At 39.5% G+C, this 21,032-nt stretch overlaps 4 protein-coding genes across 5 annotated transcripts; all 4 read left to right on the top strand.

The window, feature by feature from the left end:
* Window positions 1-3,226: 3,226 nt before the first annotated feature.
* Window positions 3,227-6,389, top strand: LOC130714742 (jasmonate-induced oxygenase 4-like). The gene is made up of 4 exons (XM_057564685.1): window positions 3,227-3,534; window positions 4,172-4,419; window positions 4,742-5,069; window positions 5,777-6,389. Exons 1-4 carry the CDS (start codon window positions 3,340-3,342, stop codon window positions 6,032-6,034), a joined length of 1,029 nt encoding a protein of 342 aa, XP_057420668.1. The 5' UTR covers window positions 3,227-3,339; the 3' UTR covers window positions 6,035-6,389.
* A 1,824-nt stretch (window positions 6,390-8,213) lies between these two features.
* Window positions 8,214-11,874, top strand: LOC130714944 (jasmonate-induced oxygenase 4-like). Of its 2 annotated transcripts, XM_057564928.1 has the most exons (5): window positions 8,214-8,583; window positions 8,830-9,083; window positions 10,190-10,437; window positions 10,737-11,064; window positions 11,484-11,874. In XM_057564928.1, exons 2-5 carry the CDS (start codon window positions 8,850-8,852, stop codon window positions 11,754-11,756), a joined length of 1,083 nt encoding a protein of 360 aa, XP_057420911.1. In that variant the 5' UTR covers window positions 8,214-8,583; window positions 8,830-8,849; the 3' UTR covers window positions 11,757-11,874. The 2 variants fall into 2 exon arrangements, with proteins under 2 accessions (XP_057420911.1, XP_057420910.1); XM_057564927.1 differs by lacking the exon at window positions 8,214-8,583 and having other exon boundaries at window positions 8,642-9,083.
* A 5,289-nt stretch (window positions 11,875-17,163) lies between these two features.
* LOC130713158 (uncharacterized mitochondrial protein AtMg00810-like) lies at window positions 17,164-17,655 on the top strand. Its single transcript, XM_057562952.1, has one exon. It carries the CDS (start codon window positions 17,164-17,166, stop codon window positions 17,653-17,655), a length of 492 nt encoding a protein of 163 aa, XP_057418935.1.
* Window positions 17,656-18,283: 628 nt separating this feature from the next.
* On the top strand, window positions 18,284-20,164 carry LOC130713157 (uncharacterized). The gene is made up of 2 exons (XM_057562951.1): window positions 18,284-18,514; window positions 18,632-20,164. Exons 1-2 carry the CDS (start codon window positions 18,284-18,286, stop codon window positions 20,162-20,164), a joined length of 1,764 nt encoding a protein of 587 aa, XP_057418934.1.
* Window positions 20,165-21,032: the final 868 nt, after the last annotated feature.

Here is a 21,032-nt window from a genome sequence, read left to right as displayed (position 1 = left end):
GAATTACTATAACCAGATTGAAAGCCAGTAAAATGCTCACGAATCGAAGTGAAAGGAACAAAACCATGACCCATCCATAAGAGACAGCGCTGCCAAACTCCCGCTGAAAAGGAACACATAAACAGCAAGTGAAAGCTTGACTCCATGTTACTTTGACACATTTTACAGGTTGCTGCAGCAGGGGAATCAATTATATTACGCCTCAATAAATTGTCCAAGCTTGCAATCCGGTTCAGCAGCAATCTCCAAGTGAAAGCCTTGATGTTGGAGGGAGCAAAGGATCTCCAAATCTCAGGCATGACAGAATCAGATGCAGGGAGATCATTTTCCTGCAAAAATAGATAAGCAGAGTTCACTAAATACAAGCCATCAGGAGCTGCCAACCAAGACCAATTATCCCTAGAGCCTTCAGAAAGTTGTACTGCCTCAAGGTCGCAAAGAAGAGCTTGAAGCCAGACCAATTCACGCCCCACCAAAGGTCGTCTCCAAATCAGCCTCCAACGCCAAATGCCTCCATCCCAATAACCACACTCACACACTCGAGACCACCGCAACTGGGAAAGATTATACAGCCTGTTATATTTTCCTCTAAGACAGCCCACACCTAACCAATCCTCATGCCGGAATTTGGTTGTGTCGCCCCCATGTACTGTTTTACGACTTCCTGCCTCAAACCAATTTTGCTCCTCCACACAGCATGCGTTATGGACATCACGCCACCAGGCTGAAGTTTTAGTGCAAGAACCAGCATGATATTTTGCTTGAATAACCCTACACCAAAGAGAAGAGGGCTCCTTACGCCAGCGCCACATCCACTAACCAAGAAGCGCTCTATTGAACAAAACAAGGTCCTTTACTCCCAGTCCTCCACACTCCTTTGGCAAGCAAAATGTCGACCATTTTACCCAAGCTATTTTCCGGTCCTCGCCATCTCCACCCCAAAGAAAGCTCCTCATAAGCCCTGAACAAATTTTCAGCACACAGACATGCATCCTGAAAAAAGATAAAAAGAAGAGAGGTAAAGCAGATAAAACGCTATTTATAAGGCACAGCCGACCTCCAAAGGAAACAAATTTTCCCCTCCAAGCTGACAATCTGCTCTTGAATTTTTTAATGACTGGTTCCCATGTTTCAAGGCGATCGGGCCTGCCCCCCACTGGGATGCCTAGATAAACAAATGGGATTGTCATCGTCCGACAATTTAAAATTGAGGCGAACCGGAGTGCAGAGGAATCATCAACTGCCACGGATGCAAGCTTACTCTTAAAGAAATTAACTTTAAGACCTGAAACTAGCTCAAAACAGCAAAGAATAGCCTTAATGACCAACACGTTTTGGACAGAAGCTTCCCCCAGAAAAATGGTATCATCAGCAAATTGTAATAATGAAACCTCACAGGCATCCCCAACCCCAACCTTATAGCTTTGGAACATCCCCAACTGAACAGAATTCATAAACAACTTATTCAGGACCTCAGCAACAATCAAAAATAGAAAAGGAGCTAAAGGATCTCCTTGTCTCAAACCCTTCTCCATTCTGAACTCGCTAGTTGGACTGCCATTAACCAATATAGACACAGAAGTTGACTCCAAGCAACTCTTAATCCAATGAACCCAACGAGGATGGAAATTCATTTTATCCATCATATAAAACAGAAATTCCTAATCCACAGAGTCATATGCCTTTTCATAATCTACTTTAAAAATAATTGTTGGCTTTTTCCTGACTTTCGCTTCATGTACAATCTCATTAACCACAACCACACTATCCAGCATTGAACGACCACCAATAAAAGCAAACTGTCGTTGATCAATAAGCTTTCCAATAACTGATTTCAACCGGATCGCTAACAACATCGACATAACCTTATACATACAACCAATCAAATATATAGGTCTGAATTCATTAAGACTCTGAGGAGAATTTACCTTAGGGATGAGGGTTATAAATGATGCATTACAGCCCTTGGGCCACACCCCACATCTCCAAAATTCCATCACCATATTGAAGAAATCAGCCTTCAGAATATTCCAGAACTTCTGAATGAACTTGAAATTAAACCCATCAGGACCTGGGCTTTTATCCCCACCACAGCTCCAAACCGCCTCTTTCAATTCATCCTCAGAGAATTCCGCCAACAGAAACGAATTATCATCCGCAGAAAGAGAGCTAAATTGTACCCCATCCAACCTTGGCCTAGACCCGCGAGAAGCTTTAAATCTATCTGTAAAAAATTGTTGTACCTCCGCTTTAATATTGACTGGACTCTCATCCCACGCACCATCAATAAGTAACCCCACAATGGAGTTTGAATTCCTTTTCCAGTTGATGGAAGCATGAAAAAACTTAGAATTCTGATCCCCCTCAGCAATCCACTTGGACCTAGCTTTCTGACACAACAGTGATTCGTTTAAGCGAAGGACCTTCCAAAACTCATTGGTGAGTTCAATATACCTTGCGCCTTCAGCCTCTGTCAAGCCAACGTCCACTTGTTTAGAGTCCAAGGAATTTATCTGTTCAGCAAGCAAGACTCTTCTAGTATTCTGATTACCAAAAACATTCGAATTCCAATCTTTCAGTTTCAGTTTCAAGCCCTTAAGCTTCTCCTTCAGAACCACCACACCCCGCCCTTGAGCCTGAAATTCACCCCAAAAATCCGACACCATGTGAGGCAAACGAGAATCCCCCAGCCAACAATTCAGGACTCTAAAAGGCTTGGGTCCCCAATTATCACACCCCTGACGCAGAATTAAGGGACAATGGTCTGAAACATCACGGTCTAAAACCAACTGGGAGCAATTCGGCCACAGATCATTCCAATCAACTGATATTAGGAACCGGTCAATTCTGCTTTGAGCTTGGTTGTTGGGCCTAAACCAAGTGAATTTTTTCCCAGCCAGGGGAATATCAGCCAAATTCATATCATAAATGAATGCATTAAACTGTACCATCTCACGCCGCTGAGAACTAGATACCCCTCTCTTCTATTTCTATCTCTCGTAATATTGAAACGAAAGAAATATGGATAAAACATTTTCCTAAAAATTAATATACGTGATGCACATGCATATTAAAATATATTATTGATGACAAAACAGAGTGATCCGTGTACTCCTTTTCCTCCTTGTTTTTAACAACATTCATTAAACTACGGTAAAGCAACTTTACAGAACACATTGATGTTCACACAAATCTTGTTTTTTTAATATATATACGCACAAATCAAGAACTATATTGAAAGCAACATAAATAAAGAGGAAGTAAAAAGTTCAAGTTATCATCAACAACACTGAAAACTTTTCATCTGCTCTCAGCAATTCATCACAGACAGAGGAAGACATGTCCAAGAGCGTCCAAGAAATGTCCATGGATAGTGATGAACCACCATCAGCATATGTAGTTGAAAGAAATAGCTTTGGATCTAAAGATTCTTCAACTCTGATTCCAATACCCATCATTGATGTAAGCCTCCTCTCATCAGAAGATGAGCAAGGGAAACTAAGATCTGCTCTGAGTTCAGCAGGATGCTTCCAGGTTCGGTTTATTAAAACTTACAAGATCATCATCAGTGAGAGTTATTAGGCTGCAATGTGCAGATCAGCTTTATGTGATGCACTCATGAACTTTGAGGGCCGCAGGGCCACTTTCACTTGATCACAATCCACAAATCAATACATACATATAGTTTATTTAGATAAACAGCTTAATTAAACACTTATGAGCTCAAAATATATTATAGGCAGAGATATAGGCGTTTAATCATAAGCTAATATGAGTTGGTTACAAAAAAAAACTCAAACCTCAAAACGGCTTATAAGTACATCATAATATATTTACATAAACTCTCACAAACAAACACTTACATAAGCACTTCTGCTATAAGATAAACTCAAATAAACTCTTCCAAACGGGGCCATAGTCGCATCCTCTCCCAATAGTGACTGTGTAGGTTCCTGAATCCAGAAGCAGTTATTTTCTAAGATTAAATTATTAGATACTACCCATGTTTCTCTAGTCTCTTCTCCTCTCAAGACTAAACTAGGCAATCCTGTAATATGTTACCAGATAAGACAACAATTAAGGATCTCCATAAACTGCAGTATAGAATAGTTGCATATTTAGTATTCTGTTCCCATATATTCTCAAATATTTGACATACTCTTACCAACAGGCAATTGGTCATGGAATGTCAAGTACATATCTTGATAAAATTCGTGAAGTTGCAAAACATTTTTTTGCACTTCCAGTGGAGGAAAAGCAGAAGTATGCCCGAGCAGTTAATGAAGCTGAAGGGTATGGAAATGACAGAGTAGTTTCAAAGAAGCAAGTCCTTGACTGGTCCTATCGCCTATCTCTTCGAGTTTTCCCAAAGGAAAAACGAAGGCTTTCTCTTTGGCCAGAAAATCCTAGTGATTTTGGGTACAACCCTTTTCTCATGGTGATTTTAGTTGTGTTGAAAATGGTTCCCTTCACTGTCCACAAACAGAGAAGAAGAAGAAGAAATAAAAAACATTGGACATGCTCTTTTTATTAGCATAATCCTCTTTTCCAAACTTTGAAATCACAGAAACATGGTACTACTACAATAAGCTGAGAACATGATAAAAGCAACTAGTAATAAATAGTGCTAAATTTATCTATTCGGAAGAGATTCTCAAGTGTATCCTTCTACAATAATCTGAGAACAATTTTTAGCATGTACTAATATTGAGCAATGATTCAGCTAATATCTATTATGCAGTGAGTCCTTAGTTGAGTTTTCTACCAAAGTGAAATCCATGATGGATCATCTACTGAGAACCATGGCAAGGTCACTGAATTTGGAAGAAGGCAGCTTCTTGAGCCAGTTTGGAGAACAATCATCACTAGTAGCAAGGTTCAACTTCTATCCACCTTGTTCAAGACCTGATTTGGTTCTCGGTGTCAAACCTCACACAGATAGATCAGGAATCACAGTTCTGTTGCAAGACAGAGAAGTGGAAGGTCTTCAAGTTCTAGTAGATGACAAATGGGTCAATGTCCCCACAATACCTGATGCTCTTGTTGTCAATCTCGGCGATCAAATGCAGGTAGGTAAACAAGGTTCTATCTCAATATAATAATAGTAATTGTGTGTTTAGGTGTATACAACTTAATTAAGCATTTATGACAATCAATGATTGTCGCATAAATGCTTATTCATAAGCTAATTTGAGGAGCTTATTAAATAAGCTAAAATAGATTATAGGCAGGTATAAATGCTTATTCATAAGCTAATTTGAGAACCTTAAGAAAATAAGCTCAAAATATCTTACAAACAGGTTATAGGCTATTTGCATAAGCTCTCACAAATAGTTATGGGATAACACAAGCTCGAATAAATTCTTCCAAAACTGATAGGAACAGCCAAGAATAAGAAGAGAACTGATATTATTCAAGAACAAAAACTGCAATGTTGCTGAGTAATTTGAGTGTCTGGGCACCTCTTCTTAAACAACATTCAAGATATGCTATTTCAGAATGATCCCAAACATGCTATTTCTCTCTTAGTCACTCTTATTTATAACATTCTCTCTCACTCTCTAAATAACTAAAACTATTTCAAGTCTCAACTAACAAACTAAATTAGTTACTAACCATGGGTACCTATCACAAACCACCAGAGTCTACTTGTTGAAGCTTAATCCTGGTTAACAAACATCATCAAGCATAAAAGTACTGCTAATTTTATATACTTGGTTGTGAAGAACTTGTGTTCAGTTTGGAGAATATTTAATGTAGTTGGGTTTCATTGCAGATCATGAGCAATGGAATATTCAAGAGCCCAATGCACAGGGTTTTGACAAACACAGAGAGGTTGAGGATGTCTGTGGCGATGTTTAATGAGCCAGAACCAGAGAATGAAATTGGACCGGTTGAAGGGCTGATAAATGAGACACGACCAAGGTTGTATAGAAACGTTAACAACTATGGTGATATCAACTATAGGTGCTATCAAGAGGGGAAAATAGCTCTTGAGACTGTCCAAATTGCACATAACTCTGATAAGAAGTGAGACGATTTCACCTTTGAATTCCTCATAATAATAAAGATCTTGACTGCTGTAAACATATTAATGTTCCAAATTAGGGTAAGAGAGACATGAATGGTTTAGTACTTAAGTTGTTATGAAACAATGACTAGTTATATACACCCTCCGGTCACTATTATAAGTAAAAGTTAGTAGTTTAGATTCATTCAATAAATGATGTATGTGGTAATTAAAATGATCACATACATCATTTATTGAATGAACCTACAAAGCTAACTTTTGCTTATAATAGTGACCGGAGTGTGTATTTCAACTTTTGAGAGTATGTTACCTTGCTTGTATGCTATTTTGCTCAATTAGTTTTTTTTCATTCATTTAATCATAGAAGTGGGAACAGAAAAAGCACAATCTTAATTTCATTACCTAGTACCTACTAAGGTTAACTGAGTAATTAAGGTCCCGTTTGGTACGTTGTATAGTATAAGGCCTGATAGTATTAGGCCTGATTGTATTAGGCCTGATAGGATAAGGCTTGATAAAATTTTAATACTATCCAGCGTTTTGTCATACACTGTATAATTTGGTGGCAACACTGGTGGTGTGGTAGTGGTGGTATTGGAAGGTGATAATAGGGGCGGTGGTGGTGGATGGTGGTGGCGGCGGCGATAGTGGTAGTGACAGTGGTGGTGGACGGTGGTGTTGGTGGCGGCGGTGGTGGAGGGTGGGGGCGGCGGCAGTGGTGACGGCAACGGTGGTAGTGGTGGCAGGAGTGGCGGAGGTGATGGTGGAGGGTGGTGGTGGCGGTCGTGGAAGAGGGTGGTGGTAGTGGTGATAACAATGACTAGAGCGTGGTGGTGGTGGCGGTGGCAGTGGTGGCGGCGGTAGTGGTGGAGGTGGTGGTGGTGGAGGGTGGTTGTGGTGGCGGCGACGGTGGTGGCTGTAACGGTGGTGGTGGTAATGGTGGAGGCGGTGGAGGGTGGTGGCGACGACGGTGGTGGAGGGTGGTTGTGGTGGCAGCGACGGTGGTGGTGGTGGTGGTGGCGACGACGGTGGCAGCGGTGGTGGTGGCGGCGACGACGGTGGTGGTGGCGGCGACGACGGTGGCAGCGGTGGTGGTGGCGGCGACAATGGTGGCAGCGATGGTGGTGGCGGCGACGACGGTGGTAGCGGTAGTGGCGGCGACGACGGTGGTGGTGCCGGCGACGGTGGTGGCGGCTGTGATGGTGGTGGTGGTGGTGGTAGTGGTGGAGGTGGAGGGTGGTTGTAGTGGTGGTCGTGGTGGCGGCGACGGTGGTGGTGGAGGTGGTGGTTGTGGAGGGTGGTTGTGGTGGCAGCAACAATGGTGGTGGTGGTGGTGTCGGAGATGGTGGTGGCGGCAGTGACGGTGGTGGTGGTGGTGGCAGTGGTGGAGGTAGTGATGGTGGAGGGTGATTGTGGTGGCGGTTGATTAAATATATTGAAGTAGTTTATACATTGCACTCTTATCATGCCTTATCCATCATCTATAGGGTGGATTAAATTATCCATCATTTTGATGTATAAGAGGAGATTGATGTGTAAGCTTATACAATACAATGTGAGCACCAAACAATGGATAAGCACATAATGTGTTGTATAAGCTTATACTATCATGCCTAATACGGTGTATCAAACGAGCCCTAAGTCAACAATCAATGCCATAAATGAAAGTGGGACATAAAATACAAACATGTGAGCTCCTGAAAATGTGAATCCAGCTAGCAAGAAATAGAAAGAAAGCAAAAAATATTGAAAAGTTGAAATGAAACAACTGAGAGTTAAAGTTGTATATCCAAAATTCCAGAATCACTTCAAGCAGATCAGCTTGGCTTTTAGAAAGACTGGATGTGAAATTTCGGAAATAACAAACTTATTCAAAACATACTAATAGAAAAAGAAGGGCCTGCAATTATTAACGGATGGAAATTCATTTCAATTAATGTCCACAGTATTTGAAGGAGATGATACCGTGAGAGCTGGATTTGTCACCTCAACCATTAGATTTCACACCCCCAATTTTCGGATTTTCAAGTTCCGAATTAATTTCGGAATCTATTCCGAAATTAATTTGTGATTTGTAGTGCAAAATACATGTAACACCCCACTTTTGAGTGAAAAATGCTTCGGAAATCTTATTTCCGAAATATTTCGGAAACTAAGTTTCCGTAAGTGGGGTGACATTTCTAATGAGTGGGGTGTCAAATTTAATGATCTGATACCGCATTAGTATCTTCAGACTTCAGATACCTCAGCAGAGATCTATCTGGAAAAACACTGACCTTCTCTTCATTTTAAATGCTTTCTTTCTGCTTCTTCATTGACTCAAAAGCCAGATCAAGTCTTTCTAGTTGTTCCATGGCGTTTATACTATACAATAACAAACCATAGTACAGATCAAAACTATCTCCAGAATTATTATCCACCAAATTTAAGAACTTCCTATGTGGAAAGGATTGAAGTGCAAAGTAAAATCACTTCCAGATGCTGTTCACATCTGCGTCATTGAAATAAGAAACTCCGAATTTCTGAGCCGCATCGGAGTAGTCTGATCTAGAGTATGTTAACACTTCATGCCAAAAAAGAATGGATTTCCTTCTCCTTTTTCCTTTGTTTTTAACAATAATTGATTTTCTTGTCAGAGCCCTTGGATTAAAATAAATCATGACCAAGTCTTTTTTTAATATTTATACGTAAATCAAGTAATATATTGAAAGCAGGTAGCCTGATAAATAAAGAGGAAAAAAAGTTTAAGACTTCAAGTTATCATTAACAATACTGAAAACTTTTCATCTGCTCTTAAGCAATTCACAGACAGGAAGACATGGCCAGCAATCTGCTGCTCGTTTCGGAGGAGAAATCACTGCTCAAGAGCGTCCAAGAAATGTCCTTGGATGGTGATGAACCACCATCAGCATATCTAGTTCAAGAAAATAGTTTTGGATCTAAAGATTCTTCAGCACTGATTCCAATACCCATCATTGATGTAAGCCTCCTCTCATCAGAAGATGAGCTGGAGAAGCTAAGAGATGCTCTGACTTCAGCTGGATTCTTCCAGGTGCGGGTTTATAAAGACTTACAAGAACATCATTAGTGTGTATAGTAGCTGTTTACTTAAAACAACATCGTTGACTTCTACACACACATGTATTAAAGCACCATAGATTATTGCATAAATGGACTTGGATAGAATGCTCATTGAGAGTGATTAAGCTCAAAAGTGCAGATGAGCTTTATGTAACGCACCGATAAACTTGATCACAGATCAATACATAGTCTCATCCCCTGCCAATAGTGACAGTGCAGCTGTGCAGACCCCTTAATCCAGAAGCAGGCTTCATATTTGGATCAGGTTTTCTTTTATCAGAATCAATTCTATCACTGAGAAGATACTCACATAAGCTTCTCGTCAAATTTGAGTTTGACTTTAGAATCAAATATAGAAGGATTTCCAAAGCATGCACTAAGATTGAAATTATCAAATATTATCCATATCTCTCTAGTCTCCTCTGTTCTCAAAACTAAACTAGGCAATCCTGCAATATGTTCCCAGATAAGAGAATAATTAACGATCTCCAAAAAGTGCACATTATAATAATTCCATATTTAGTATTGTGTTCCCAGAGATAAACAAATGAGACAAACAGGATTTTAACAATACCATAGGAACGCAGCCTCATTCATTGTAAAAAAGACTCTTTCCCAGTTGTGAATAGCAGCCTCTGAATTAGGGGTGTGCTTCAGAATTTCGATACAAGCATTTGTAGCTCTTAGTCTTCCTTACAGCAACAAGGCATGATTTTGGATCTGTCTTGGTGAGTAAAGAGTTATCACATATACTATAAATTTGACTCTTCGTTCAACCAAAGATCCATTTATGTCCAAAACAACTCAAATTTTAACTCGTTATTGATTCTTAATCAAAGCATGACGGCTTCAGAAGCTACACTTAGGGGCTCTTTCCCAGAAGTGATTATGAGACCCCTAACCATAGAACCAAACACACTCATAATAAACATATCTTGAATCTGATAAGTGGTAGTTTATAAGATGATTTGACTATGTAAGGAAACTCCCGTGCATGCTGCTATGCTGGGGATATCAATGCTTTCTTTTTCCTTTCTTTTATTAATTTTACAATATTTGACTTGCTCATACCAACAGGCAATAGGTCATGGAATATCAAGTTCATATCTTGACAAAATACGTAAAGTTGCAAAACAATTTTTTGCACTTCCAGTGGAGGAAAAGCAGAAGTATGCAAAGGCAGTTAATGAACATGAAGGGTATGGAAATGACACCATAGTTTCAGAGAAGCAGGTCCTTGACTGGTCTTATCGCCTAATTCTTCATGTGTTTCGAAAAGAAAAACGGAGGCTATCTCTTTGGCCAGAAAATCCTAGTGAATTTAGGTACAACTCTTTTCTCATGGTGATTTTAAGTGCGTATTAAAAGGGTTTCCTCTCAGTTCACATACAGAAAAGAAGAAGAAAAACATTGAACATGCTCTTTTATAAGCATAATCATGTTTTCCAAACTTTGAAATCACAGAAACACGGTACTATTGACAACATGATAAAAGCAATTAGTATTAAATAGTACTAAATTTATCTATTAGTGTGAGATTCTCAAGTGTATCCTTCTACAATAAACTGAAACAATTTTTGTCACATACTAATATTGAGTGATTGAGATAAAATTTATTATGCAGGGAGGTCTTAGTGGAGTATTCCACAAAAGTGAAATCCATGATGGATCATCTATTGAGAACCATAGCAAGGTCACTGAATTTGGAAGAAGGTAGTTTCTTGGACCAGTTTGGAGAACAACCATCACTGACAGCAAGGTTCAACTTCTATCCACGCTGTTCAAGACCTGATTTGGTTCTTGGTGTCAAACCTCACACAGATGGATCAGGAATCACAGTTCTATTGCAAGACAAAGAAGTGGAAGGTCTTCAAGTTCTGATAGATGACAAATGGGTCAATGTCCCCACAATACCTGATGCTCTTGTTGTCAATCTTGGCGCTCAAATGCAGGTAGACAAGGTTTCATAAGGATATGTCTGGGTAAACAACTTAATTACACACTTATGTCAATCAGCACTTATCGCATAAGTGCTTATTCATAAGCTAATTTGACAAGCATATGAAAATAAGCTAAAAATATGTTATAGCTAGATATAAGCACTTATTCATAAACTAATTTGTACAACTTATAAAAAATAGGCTCAAAACATCTTATAGATAGGTTATAAGTTATTTACATAAACTCTCCCCGAACACTTGGATAAGCGTTTGTGCTATAAGTTAAAATTCAAATAAACTCTTACAAATAGGCTGAAGTCTACTTGTTGAAGCTTAATCCTAGTTAACAAACATCAAGCATAAATTTACTTGGTTGTGAGGAACTAGAGTTCAGTTTGGAGAATATTGAATTTAGTTGGGAATCATTGCAGATTATGAGCAATGGAATATTCAAGAGTCCAATGCACAGGGCTGTGACAAACACAGAGAAGTTGAGAATGTCTTTGGCCATGTTTTATATTCCAGAAGCAGAGAAAGAAATTGGACCTGTGGAAGGGCTAATAAATGAGACACGACCAAGGTTGTACATGAACGTTAAAGATTATGGTGACATCAACCACAAGTACCATCAAGAGGGAAAAATAGCACTTGAGACTATCAAAATTGCACATAACAATAAAGATCTTGACAGCTGGTTGAAGTAAACATATTAAAGTTTTGGTTATGCCAAATTATGGGAAGAGAGACATGAATAGATCAGTACTTCAGTTGTTGTGAAACATTGACTAGTTATATATTTCAATTTCGAGCAAGAGTTCATTACCTTCCTTGTATGTTAATCAGCATGGCTTTTAGAAAGACTGGATATGAAATTTAGGAAATAACAAACTTATTCAAAACATACTAATAGAAAAAGAAGGGCTGCAATTTTTCAATTAATGTCCACAGTATTTGAAGAAGATGATACCACATTAGTATCTTCAGACTTCAGATACCTCAGGCAGCAGAGATCTATCTGGAAAAAACACTGACCTTTTCTTCAATTTTAAATGCTTTCTTTCTGCTTCTTCATTGACTCAAAAGCCAGATCAAGTCTTTCTAGTTGTTCCATGGCGTTTATATTATACAAGAACAAACCATAGTACAGATCAAAACTATCTCCAGCAGTGTTCTCCAGTCTCCACCAAACTTTAAGAACTTCCTCTGTGGAAAGGATTGAAGTGCAAAGTAAAATCACTTCCAGATGTTGTTCACAAAGATTTACTACTAACTTTATCTACTTTGTAGTTCTTTTGATTGGCTGCATTTTGCTCAAACCATGATGTGCAACCATATGTGCCAACATCTGGAGCAACATGGTGAAATTTCATATGTTGTTGGTTCAGTCGTTAAAGTCAAGTTTGTTGTGAGGTTGCTGATTGTATGGGATTCAGAAGATTTATTCTATGTTGTGCATTTTATCTTCTGAAGGCGTGTTTGTTTTAATCTTGGCTGAAGTAACAAGATTGATAACGTGTGAACCAAGTCTATCTCAAAGTTTGAATTCTGTTTTACTTGGTTCTGTTATTTTATTCTGGTAAGATTTGATTCCATGAAGATTCTTTCCAGAAGTGTGTTAGTGGACTCTATGACGTTTAGCCCATTGAAGATCCAAGCCTCAAGTGAACGTCTATATAAAGGAACTTATAAACCCTAGCTGCATATGGATTCAGAGAGATAGATACTGATCTTAGGGTTTTAGGGTTTTTATTTGTGAGTCCTCTTGTGAGTTTTGTACCAACTTAGTGCTTTCGTTCATCAAAGTACTAAGTTGATTTGTTTAGTTGAGTTGTAATCTCATCAAACTTGTTTGTTGATAAACATGACATGATCGTTGTGGCAGTGGTCATTAGGGGTTAGAGAAAGTTTTCTCATAGCTTAGAGGAGAAGGGCTAAGCTAGATTCACTTGTTTAATAGTGGTGGACATAAAAGAGGCTCTATGCTAAGGGGGAGTACTTAGGTATAGGAGGGACTTTCATGTGACCTGAGAGCTATTATTTGATAGTGAATTGACTCCTGGATTGGTATCCTCCAGACGTAGGTGATGTTCACCGAACTGGGTTAACAACTCCTTGTGTTTGTCTGTTTAACTGTTTGTTTATTTTTAATACTCTGATTGTGTTTTGTTGTGCTACACATTGTTGCAACATTGTGTATCACATCTGTCCTAGGTGAATACGAATTTCAATTGGCATCAGAGAAGGCACCCTGTTCTGGTTGGGTGAGCTCCAGGGAAGACAGATTCGGTTCCAATGGACAACTCAAAGGAAGGTGGCTCTGTGAATAGACCACCTATTCTGGATGGCACCAACTACGACTACTGGAAGGCTCGCATGATTGCGTTTCTCAAATCAATTGACAGCAAGACCTGGAAGGCTATTGTCAAAGGTTGGAAACATCCGGTGAACATACCCAAGGAAGGGTCATCTGTTGGTGAGTTGAAACCTGAGGATGAATGGAACAAAGAAGAGGATGAGGAGGCGTTGGGTAACTCTAAAGCGCTAAATGCTATATTCAATGGAGTGGATAAAAACATGTTCCGATTGATCAACACTTGCACTGTGGCAAAGGATGCTTGGGAGATTCTCAAGACTGCTCATGAGGGGACTTCCAGAGTCAGAATGTCAAGGCTTCAGATTCTAACAACTCAGTTTGAGAACTTAAAGATGAAGGAAGATGAGACCATCTCTGATTTTCATATGAGACTGCGTGATATGGCAAACTCCTCTTTCGCTTTGGGAGAACAAATGTCAGAGGAGAAGCTTGTGAGAAAGATTCTCAGATCTCTTCCTAAGAAGTTTGACATGAAAGTAACTGCTATTGAAGAAGCTCAAGACATAAGCAGTATCAAGGTGGATGAGCTTATTGGATCCTTGATGACTTTTGAAATGACTCAAAATGATAGACCTGAGAAAAGAAATAAAAGCATTGCTCTTGTCTCAAGCACAGATTTAGATGAAGATATGTCTGATAATGAAACTGGTGAAAGCATATCAGAAGCCATAGCTCTTCTGGGAAGAAAATTCAACAAGGTTTTGAAAAGGCTGGATAAGCGATCGAGGCCAAATGTGCAAGACAAACGGCTTGACAACTTCAAGAATCAGCAATTTCAAAGAAGAGTGAAAGATGAAGACAAGACAGGAAATGGCCGAGGGGTTCAATGTCATGAATGTGAAGGTTTTGGCCACATCAGGGCTGAATGTGCCACCTATTTGAAGAAACAAAAGAAAGGGATGGTCACCACTTGGTCTGATGATGAATCTGATACAGAAGGTGAAGATGTAACAGCAAACAGAGTAACTTCATTCATGGTTAGATGTGATTCAGATGATGGGGACAGTGACAAGGAGATCTCTGATGAGGAACTTGCTGAAGCTTATAAGCTTCTCTACACTAAGTGGAAAGAAGCATGTATCTACGGTCAGCAACAGAAGAAGCAAGTTTTTGAGCTTCAAGCTGAGAAGAAGAAGCTAACTGAAGAAGTGGCCTTATTGAACTCAAAAATGGAAGGAATGACCAAGTCCATTCGCATGATGAGTAAAAGCACTGATATTCTGGATGAAATTCTTGATGTTGGAAAAAATGCAGGTGATAAGACTGGGATAGGATTTGATTATCGTGCTGTTAACAAGGCAAGCCAGAACATGACTAAGGAACATGTGCAGATTGGAAGGCAATCAAATGTTAAAATGTGGAACCGCAGGCCCCAGCAATCAGTTACACATTCATATGCTCAAGTCAGGAACTATCAAAATTCAACTTGGAGATGTCATTTTTGTGGGAGATTTGGTCACATTAGACCATATTGCTTCAAGCTTTATGGATATCCTATACTTCAAGATGTATCACGAGAGTATGAAAAGAAAAGTCCAGGCAAAAGCAGGTGGAAGCCCAAGGTTAATGCTACTGCTCTCATTGCTCACACCTCTCTGCGTGCATCATCAAAAGAAGACTGGTACTTCGATAGTGGATGTTCCAGACACATGACAGGAGTGAAGAGTTATCTGGAGAAAATGAAACCACATGCTAAGAGCTTTGTTACTTTCGGTGATGGAGCCAAAGGAAAGATCAGAGGAATTGGAAAATTGTCTGACACAGGGTCTCCAAACCTTGATGATGTTCTGTTAGTTGAAGGTTTAACTGCAAACTTGATCAGCATAAGTCAACTTTGTGACCAAGGCTTGAAGGTGGTGTTCAAACAATCTGGGTGTGTTGTCAAAAATAAGAACAAGGATGTGCTAATGAGAGGAGCCAGATCAAAGGACAACTGCTACATGTGGACCTCTGAAACAACATCCTTGTCTGCTCGATGTTTGATGTCTAAGGAAGATGAAGTTAGAATCTGGCACCAAAAGTTAGGTCATCTGAATCTTAAGAGTATGAAAAGAATTGTCGCTGAGGAAGCAGTTAAAGGAATACCAAAGTTGAAAATTCAAGAAGGAAAGGTTTGTGGTGAATGTCAGATTGGGAAGCAAGTCAAAATGTCCCACCAGAAGCTACAACATCTGACTACATCAAAAGTGCTTGAATTACTACACATGGATTTGATGGGGCCAATGCAAGTGGAAAGTCTGGGAGGAAAAATGTACGTTTTTGTATGCGTAGATGATTTTTCCAGATTCACTTGGGTAGAATTTCTGAAGGAGAAGTCAGACACCTTTGAAGTGTTCAAAGAACTATGTCTCCAAGTGCAAAGGGAAGAAGGGAGTGGGATTGTTAAAATAAGAAGTGATCATGGAAAAGAATTTGAGAATGGTCAATTCTCTGAGTTCTGCTCCTCTGAAGGAATTAAACATGAATTCTCTGCTCCTATCACTCCTCAACAAAACGGAGTGGTTGAAAGGAAGAACAGAACATTGCAAGAATCTGCCAGAGCTATGTTGCATGCTAAAAATCTACCATATCATTTTTGGGCTGAGGCTATTAACACTGCCTGCTACATTCACAATCGCGTCACTATTCGTCAAGGAGATACAGTCACTCAGTATGAACTATGGAAAGGGAAAAAACCTACAGTGAAGTATTTTCATGTTTTTGGCAGCAAGTGTTACATTCTGTCTGATAGAGAACACAGGAGAAAACTGGATCCTAAAAGTGAAGTTGGAATATTTCTGGGGTATTCTGGAAACAGCAGAGCATACAGAGTTTATAATATTCGTACTAAAGTCATGATGGAATCCATTAATGTAGTTGTTGATGATACAACCAATGAGAGAACGGGACAAGCTCATGATGAAGATGATCTACCATATGAGTGTACAAATGTGGAACCAGATGAGCCAGAAATTCAATTCCCAAATGAGCAAGAAAACACTGTCTCTCAACTGCGTGTAGCTACCAAAGAACCCTCTATTAGAATTCAGAAGATACATCCAAAGGAAAATATCATTGGTGATCTGAATGATGGGGTTATTACTAGGTCAAGGGATCTAGTTTCTAATGCATGCTTCATATCAAAAATAGAACCAAAGAACGTCAAAGAAGCTCTGACTAATGAGTTCTGGATTCAATCCATGCAAGAGGAACTGGGACAGTTCAAGAGGAATGAAGTGTGGGAATTGGTTCCAAGACCTGATGATGCAAATGTTGTGGGAACTAAGTGGATATTCAGGAACAAGTCTGATGAAAGTGGTAATGTGACAAGGAACAAATCTCGTCTAGTTTCTCAGGGATACTCTCAAATAGAAGGAATAGACATTGATGAAACTTTTGCTCCTGTTGCTCGTCTTGAATCTATCAGGTTGTTGTTGGGAGTAGCATGTTTGCTAAAATTCAGACTATATCAGATGGATGTCAAGAGTGCATTCTTGAATGGTTACTTGAATGAAGAAGTCTATGTGGAACAGCCTAAAGGGTTTGTAGATCCAAGTTTTCCAGATCATGTATACAGATTGAAAAAGGCTCTGTATGGCTTAAAACAAGCACCTAGAGCATGGTATGAAAGATTAACATAATTTCTGACCAACAATGGTTATGACAAAAGTGGCATTGACAAGACCTTGTTTGTTAAGAAAAATGGCAGTGAACTTATGATAGCTCAAATTTATGTTGATGACATTGTGTTTGGTGGCATGTCGAACCAGATGGTGGAACAATTTGTTGAACAAATGAAATCTGAGTTTGAAATGAGTCTTGTAGGTGAATTAACTTACTTTCTGGGACTTCAGGTAAAACAGATGGAAGATACCTTATTCATCACACAAAGTAAGTATGCTAAGGGGATTGTTAAGAAGTTTGTTCTTGAGAATGCAGGTCACAAAAGAACACCTGCTGCAACTCATATCAAGCTCACAAAGGATGAGAAAGGTACTGATGTGGATCCTAGTTTATATAGAAGCATGATTGGAAGTCTTTTGTATCTCACTGCCAGCAGACCAGATATTACTTTTGCAGTTGGAGTTTGTGCTAGGTATCAAGCAGAACCAAAGACTAGTCATCTCATTCAAGTGAAAAGGATCATTAAGTATATCAGTGGTACAAGTGATTATGGCATTTTGTACTCTCACAACACTAATTCAGTGTTAACAGGTTACTGTGATGCGGATTGGGCTGGAAAGTGCTGATGATAGGAAGAGCACATCAGGTGGATGTTTCTTTCTTGGAAACAATCTAATTTCTTGGTTCAGTAAAAAGCAAAATTGTGTCTCTCTTTCTACGGCAGAAGCTGAATATATAGCTGCTGGAAGCAGTTGCACTCAGTTGATGTGGATGAAACAAATGTTAAAGGAGTATAATGTGCAACAAGATGTTATGACATTGTTTTGTGACAATCTAAGTGCTATCAACATATCCAAAAATCCAATTCAGCACAGCAGAACAAAACATATTGATATTCGTCATCATTTCATCAGGGAGTTGGTTGAAGATGGTACTGTTACTTTGGAACATGTCTCAACTGAAAAGCAGTTAGCAGATATTTTTACCAAAGCTCTGGATGCCACACAGTTTGAAAAATTGAGACAGTTATTGGGTATCTGCCTATTTGAGGAATTATAGCAATCAAAGGGATTGTGGTGTGCCAACGGCTCTTCTGTCATAACTTTTGAGGCACGCTTAATCCGGAATTTCCATTGTTTCTTGATAACCTCTCCTGCAACCTCCACTGCACAACTTCAAATCTCTGCAACTCACTCCAAAACCGTCCATCCTTTTCTTGAAGACCCGTGTTTCTTTCTTTGTGTCCTCTTCACCATGAGTCAAGATTCTAGCAAGAAACTCACTCCTGAGATGAATGCTTACGGGGTAAAGGTATTGGGTTTGAAATCCAAAACCCCAAAATCTTCAAAGGTTTCAAAATCCTCTCCTCATACCTCTGAAATCGCAATTGCTCAAGGTATTCCTCAACCATCGTCTGATCCGAGTAAGATGAAAGGGAAAAAGGCTCGATCCAAGTCAGATGCGTCCAAAGCAAAGAAGAAGATGGTAACGAGAAGCTCTGAGGCAACCTAGGGAGTAAATTCCGAGGCTGAAATCAACTCAAGTACAGGTGATGATGTTGCTGATCCTTGTATCACTGAAGTGTTGGAAACTCCTCTCAAGGAAGTTTTACATGCAGATGTAGATCCAATTGTTCCATCACCAAGCAATAATCAATCAAGCCACGGTGGTGATTCTGATTGCAACAAGGATTCTGATCATCTTGAGGAAGAGGTAATTGTTCCCAACTCTACTCCCTCTGTTGATAAAGATATGCATGTCGAGGATGTTCAGAATGTCATTGAGAACTCAGAATCTGATGAGGTGTTGCTCAACACCCTTGGTGCTTCTGCTTCTGTTGCTTCAATGAGGCGAAAGATGACTGTTGTTCGTAAGTACTCTACGCGTTCCTCTTGCAAGAAGTTAGGTTTGGGTTTGAGTGAGAACAAGAAGCGCAAGAAGGTCATTATTCTTGATGATGATACTCCTGTTGTACAGAATTTCAAAAGAAAGGTTCACAAAGATAATGCTACTCCTATTGTGGATGAGACTCCAACTGTGGAGTTGGATAAGACAGATACTGGTTCTGCTGCTCGAAAGCGCAAGATTGGGAAACGAATTCCAGAAAACGTGCCTGCTGCTCCTTTGGATAACATTTCCTTTCACTCTGAAGAAAGTGTTGGTAAGTGGAAGTATGTTTATCAGCGCAGGATTGCTCAAGAGAGGGAATTGACGGGTGAGATTTTGCATTGTCAAGAAATTATGGAACTTATTGAGGCTGCTGGGTTGTTGAAAACTGTTACTGAGATTGGAGGCTACTATGACAAGTTGGTGAGAGAATTTATTGTGAATATAACTACAAATTGCACTGTGTCTGGGCATCCTGATTTCAGGAAAGTTTTTGTGCGTGGTAGGTGTGTACATTTTTCTCCTGAGATCATTAATCAGTATTTGGGAAGGAGCACTATTGTCATAGGAAATGAAGAGCTGTCCTTGAGTGTTATCACTAATGAACTCACGGCTGGTCAGGTTATGGAATGGCCTGTCAAAGGCTTGTTGTCTTCTACTCATTTGAGTGTCAAGTATGCTATCTTGAATCGCATTGGTGCTGCAAATTGGGCTCCTACCACCCACAACTCAGATATTTCTTCAGGTTTGGCAAAATTAATTTATCTGATTGGTACTAAGGCTCAGTTTGATTTTGGTGAATATGTCTTTGCTCAAACTATGAAGCATGCTGACACCTTTGCTGTCAAGCTCCCTATTGGGTTTCCGTGTTTACTTTGTGGGATTATCTTGAGTCAACATCCTCAAATTCTCCTTGTTGATGAGGTTCCTAGCAAGAAGGCTAGTCTTCTCACTATTGATTACAGGCTGCTAGCTGGTGCCCATGTTTCTGATGTTGCTGGTTTGGCTGAGATGACTCAGGGGGAGGGTACTTCCTCTCAGAAGACTCCTGTGACTCCTATTGCTGCGCTTATTGCGGTGTCTAAGATGCTTCAGGACACAATTACTAGTTGTACATTGAGGAAGAAGAATGTGGACACTCTCATTATGCAGTTGACTAAAGGCAAGAGGCCTCTTGACGACAATGCTGCTGCTAATGATCAAGATGATGCTGGTACTTCTGATGATGACACTAATGCTAGTGATTAGTGTATTTGTTCATTCTTCATTCAATCTGGTTGTAATATTTTGTTGGCTTCTGCTGGCTCTCTGCACCCTTTGACAAATTCTGCTAATAAGGGGGAGAATGGTACTGTTGCTTGTGTTTGTGCTGTTGTTGCTGTTGTTGAGTGTTTTTGAGTTTCAGACTAAGTATGGTGCTCTGTTTTCCGACTCAGTAGTGTGTTCAATTCATCATATGCTGTGTGCTGTTTTGTGTTAATGGATGGGTATTGTTGTTTTTGCATTGTTTGACTTTCTGATCATGTTTTAGCAAAAATTTGCCAAAGGGGGAGATTGTAGTTCTTTTGATTGGCTGCATTTTGCTCAAACCATGATGTGCAACCATATGTGCCAACATCTGGAGCAACATGGTGAAATTTCATATGTTGTTGGTTCAGTCGTTAAAGTCAAGTTTGTTGTGAGGTTGCTGATTGTATGAGATTCAGAAGATTTATTCTATGTTGTGCATTTTATCTTCTGAAGGCGTGTTTGTTTTAATCTTGGATGAAGTAACAAGATTGATAACGTGTGAACCAAGTCTATCTCAAAGTTTGAATTCTGTTTTACTTGGTTCTGTTATTTTATTCTGGTAAGATTTGATTCCATGAAGATTCTTTCCAGAAGTGTGTTAGTGGACTCTATGACGTTTAGCCCATTGAAGATCCAAGCCTCAAGTGAACGTCTATATAAAGGAACTTATAAACCCTAGCTGCATATGGATTCAGAGAGATAGATACTGATCTTAGGGTTTTAGGGTTTTTATTTGTGAGTCCTCTTGTGAGTTTTGTACCAACTTAGTGCTTTCGTTCATCAAAGTACTAAGTTGATTTGTTTAGTTGAGTTGTAATCTCATCAA

The sequence above is a fragment of the Lotus japonicus genome, chromosome 4, assembly GCF_012489685.1.
Source record: "Lotus japonicus ecotype B-129 chromosome 4, LjGifu_v1.2".
NCBI classification, from domain to species: domain Eukaryota; kingdom Viridiplantae; phylum Streptophyta; class Magnoliopsida; order Fabales; family Fabaceae; genus Lotus; species Lotus japonicus.
The sequence above is the reverse complement of the archived record's forward strand: the minus strand, read 5'-3'. Positions and strand labels throughout refer to the sequence as shown.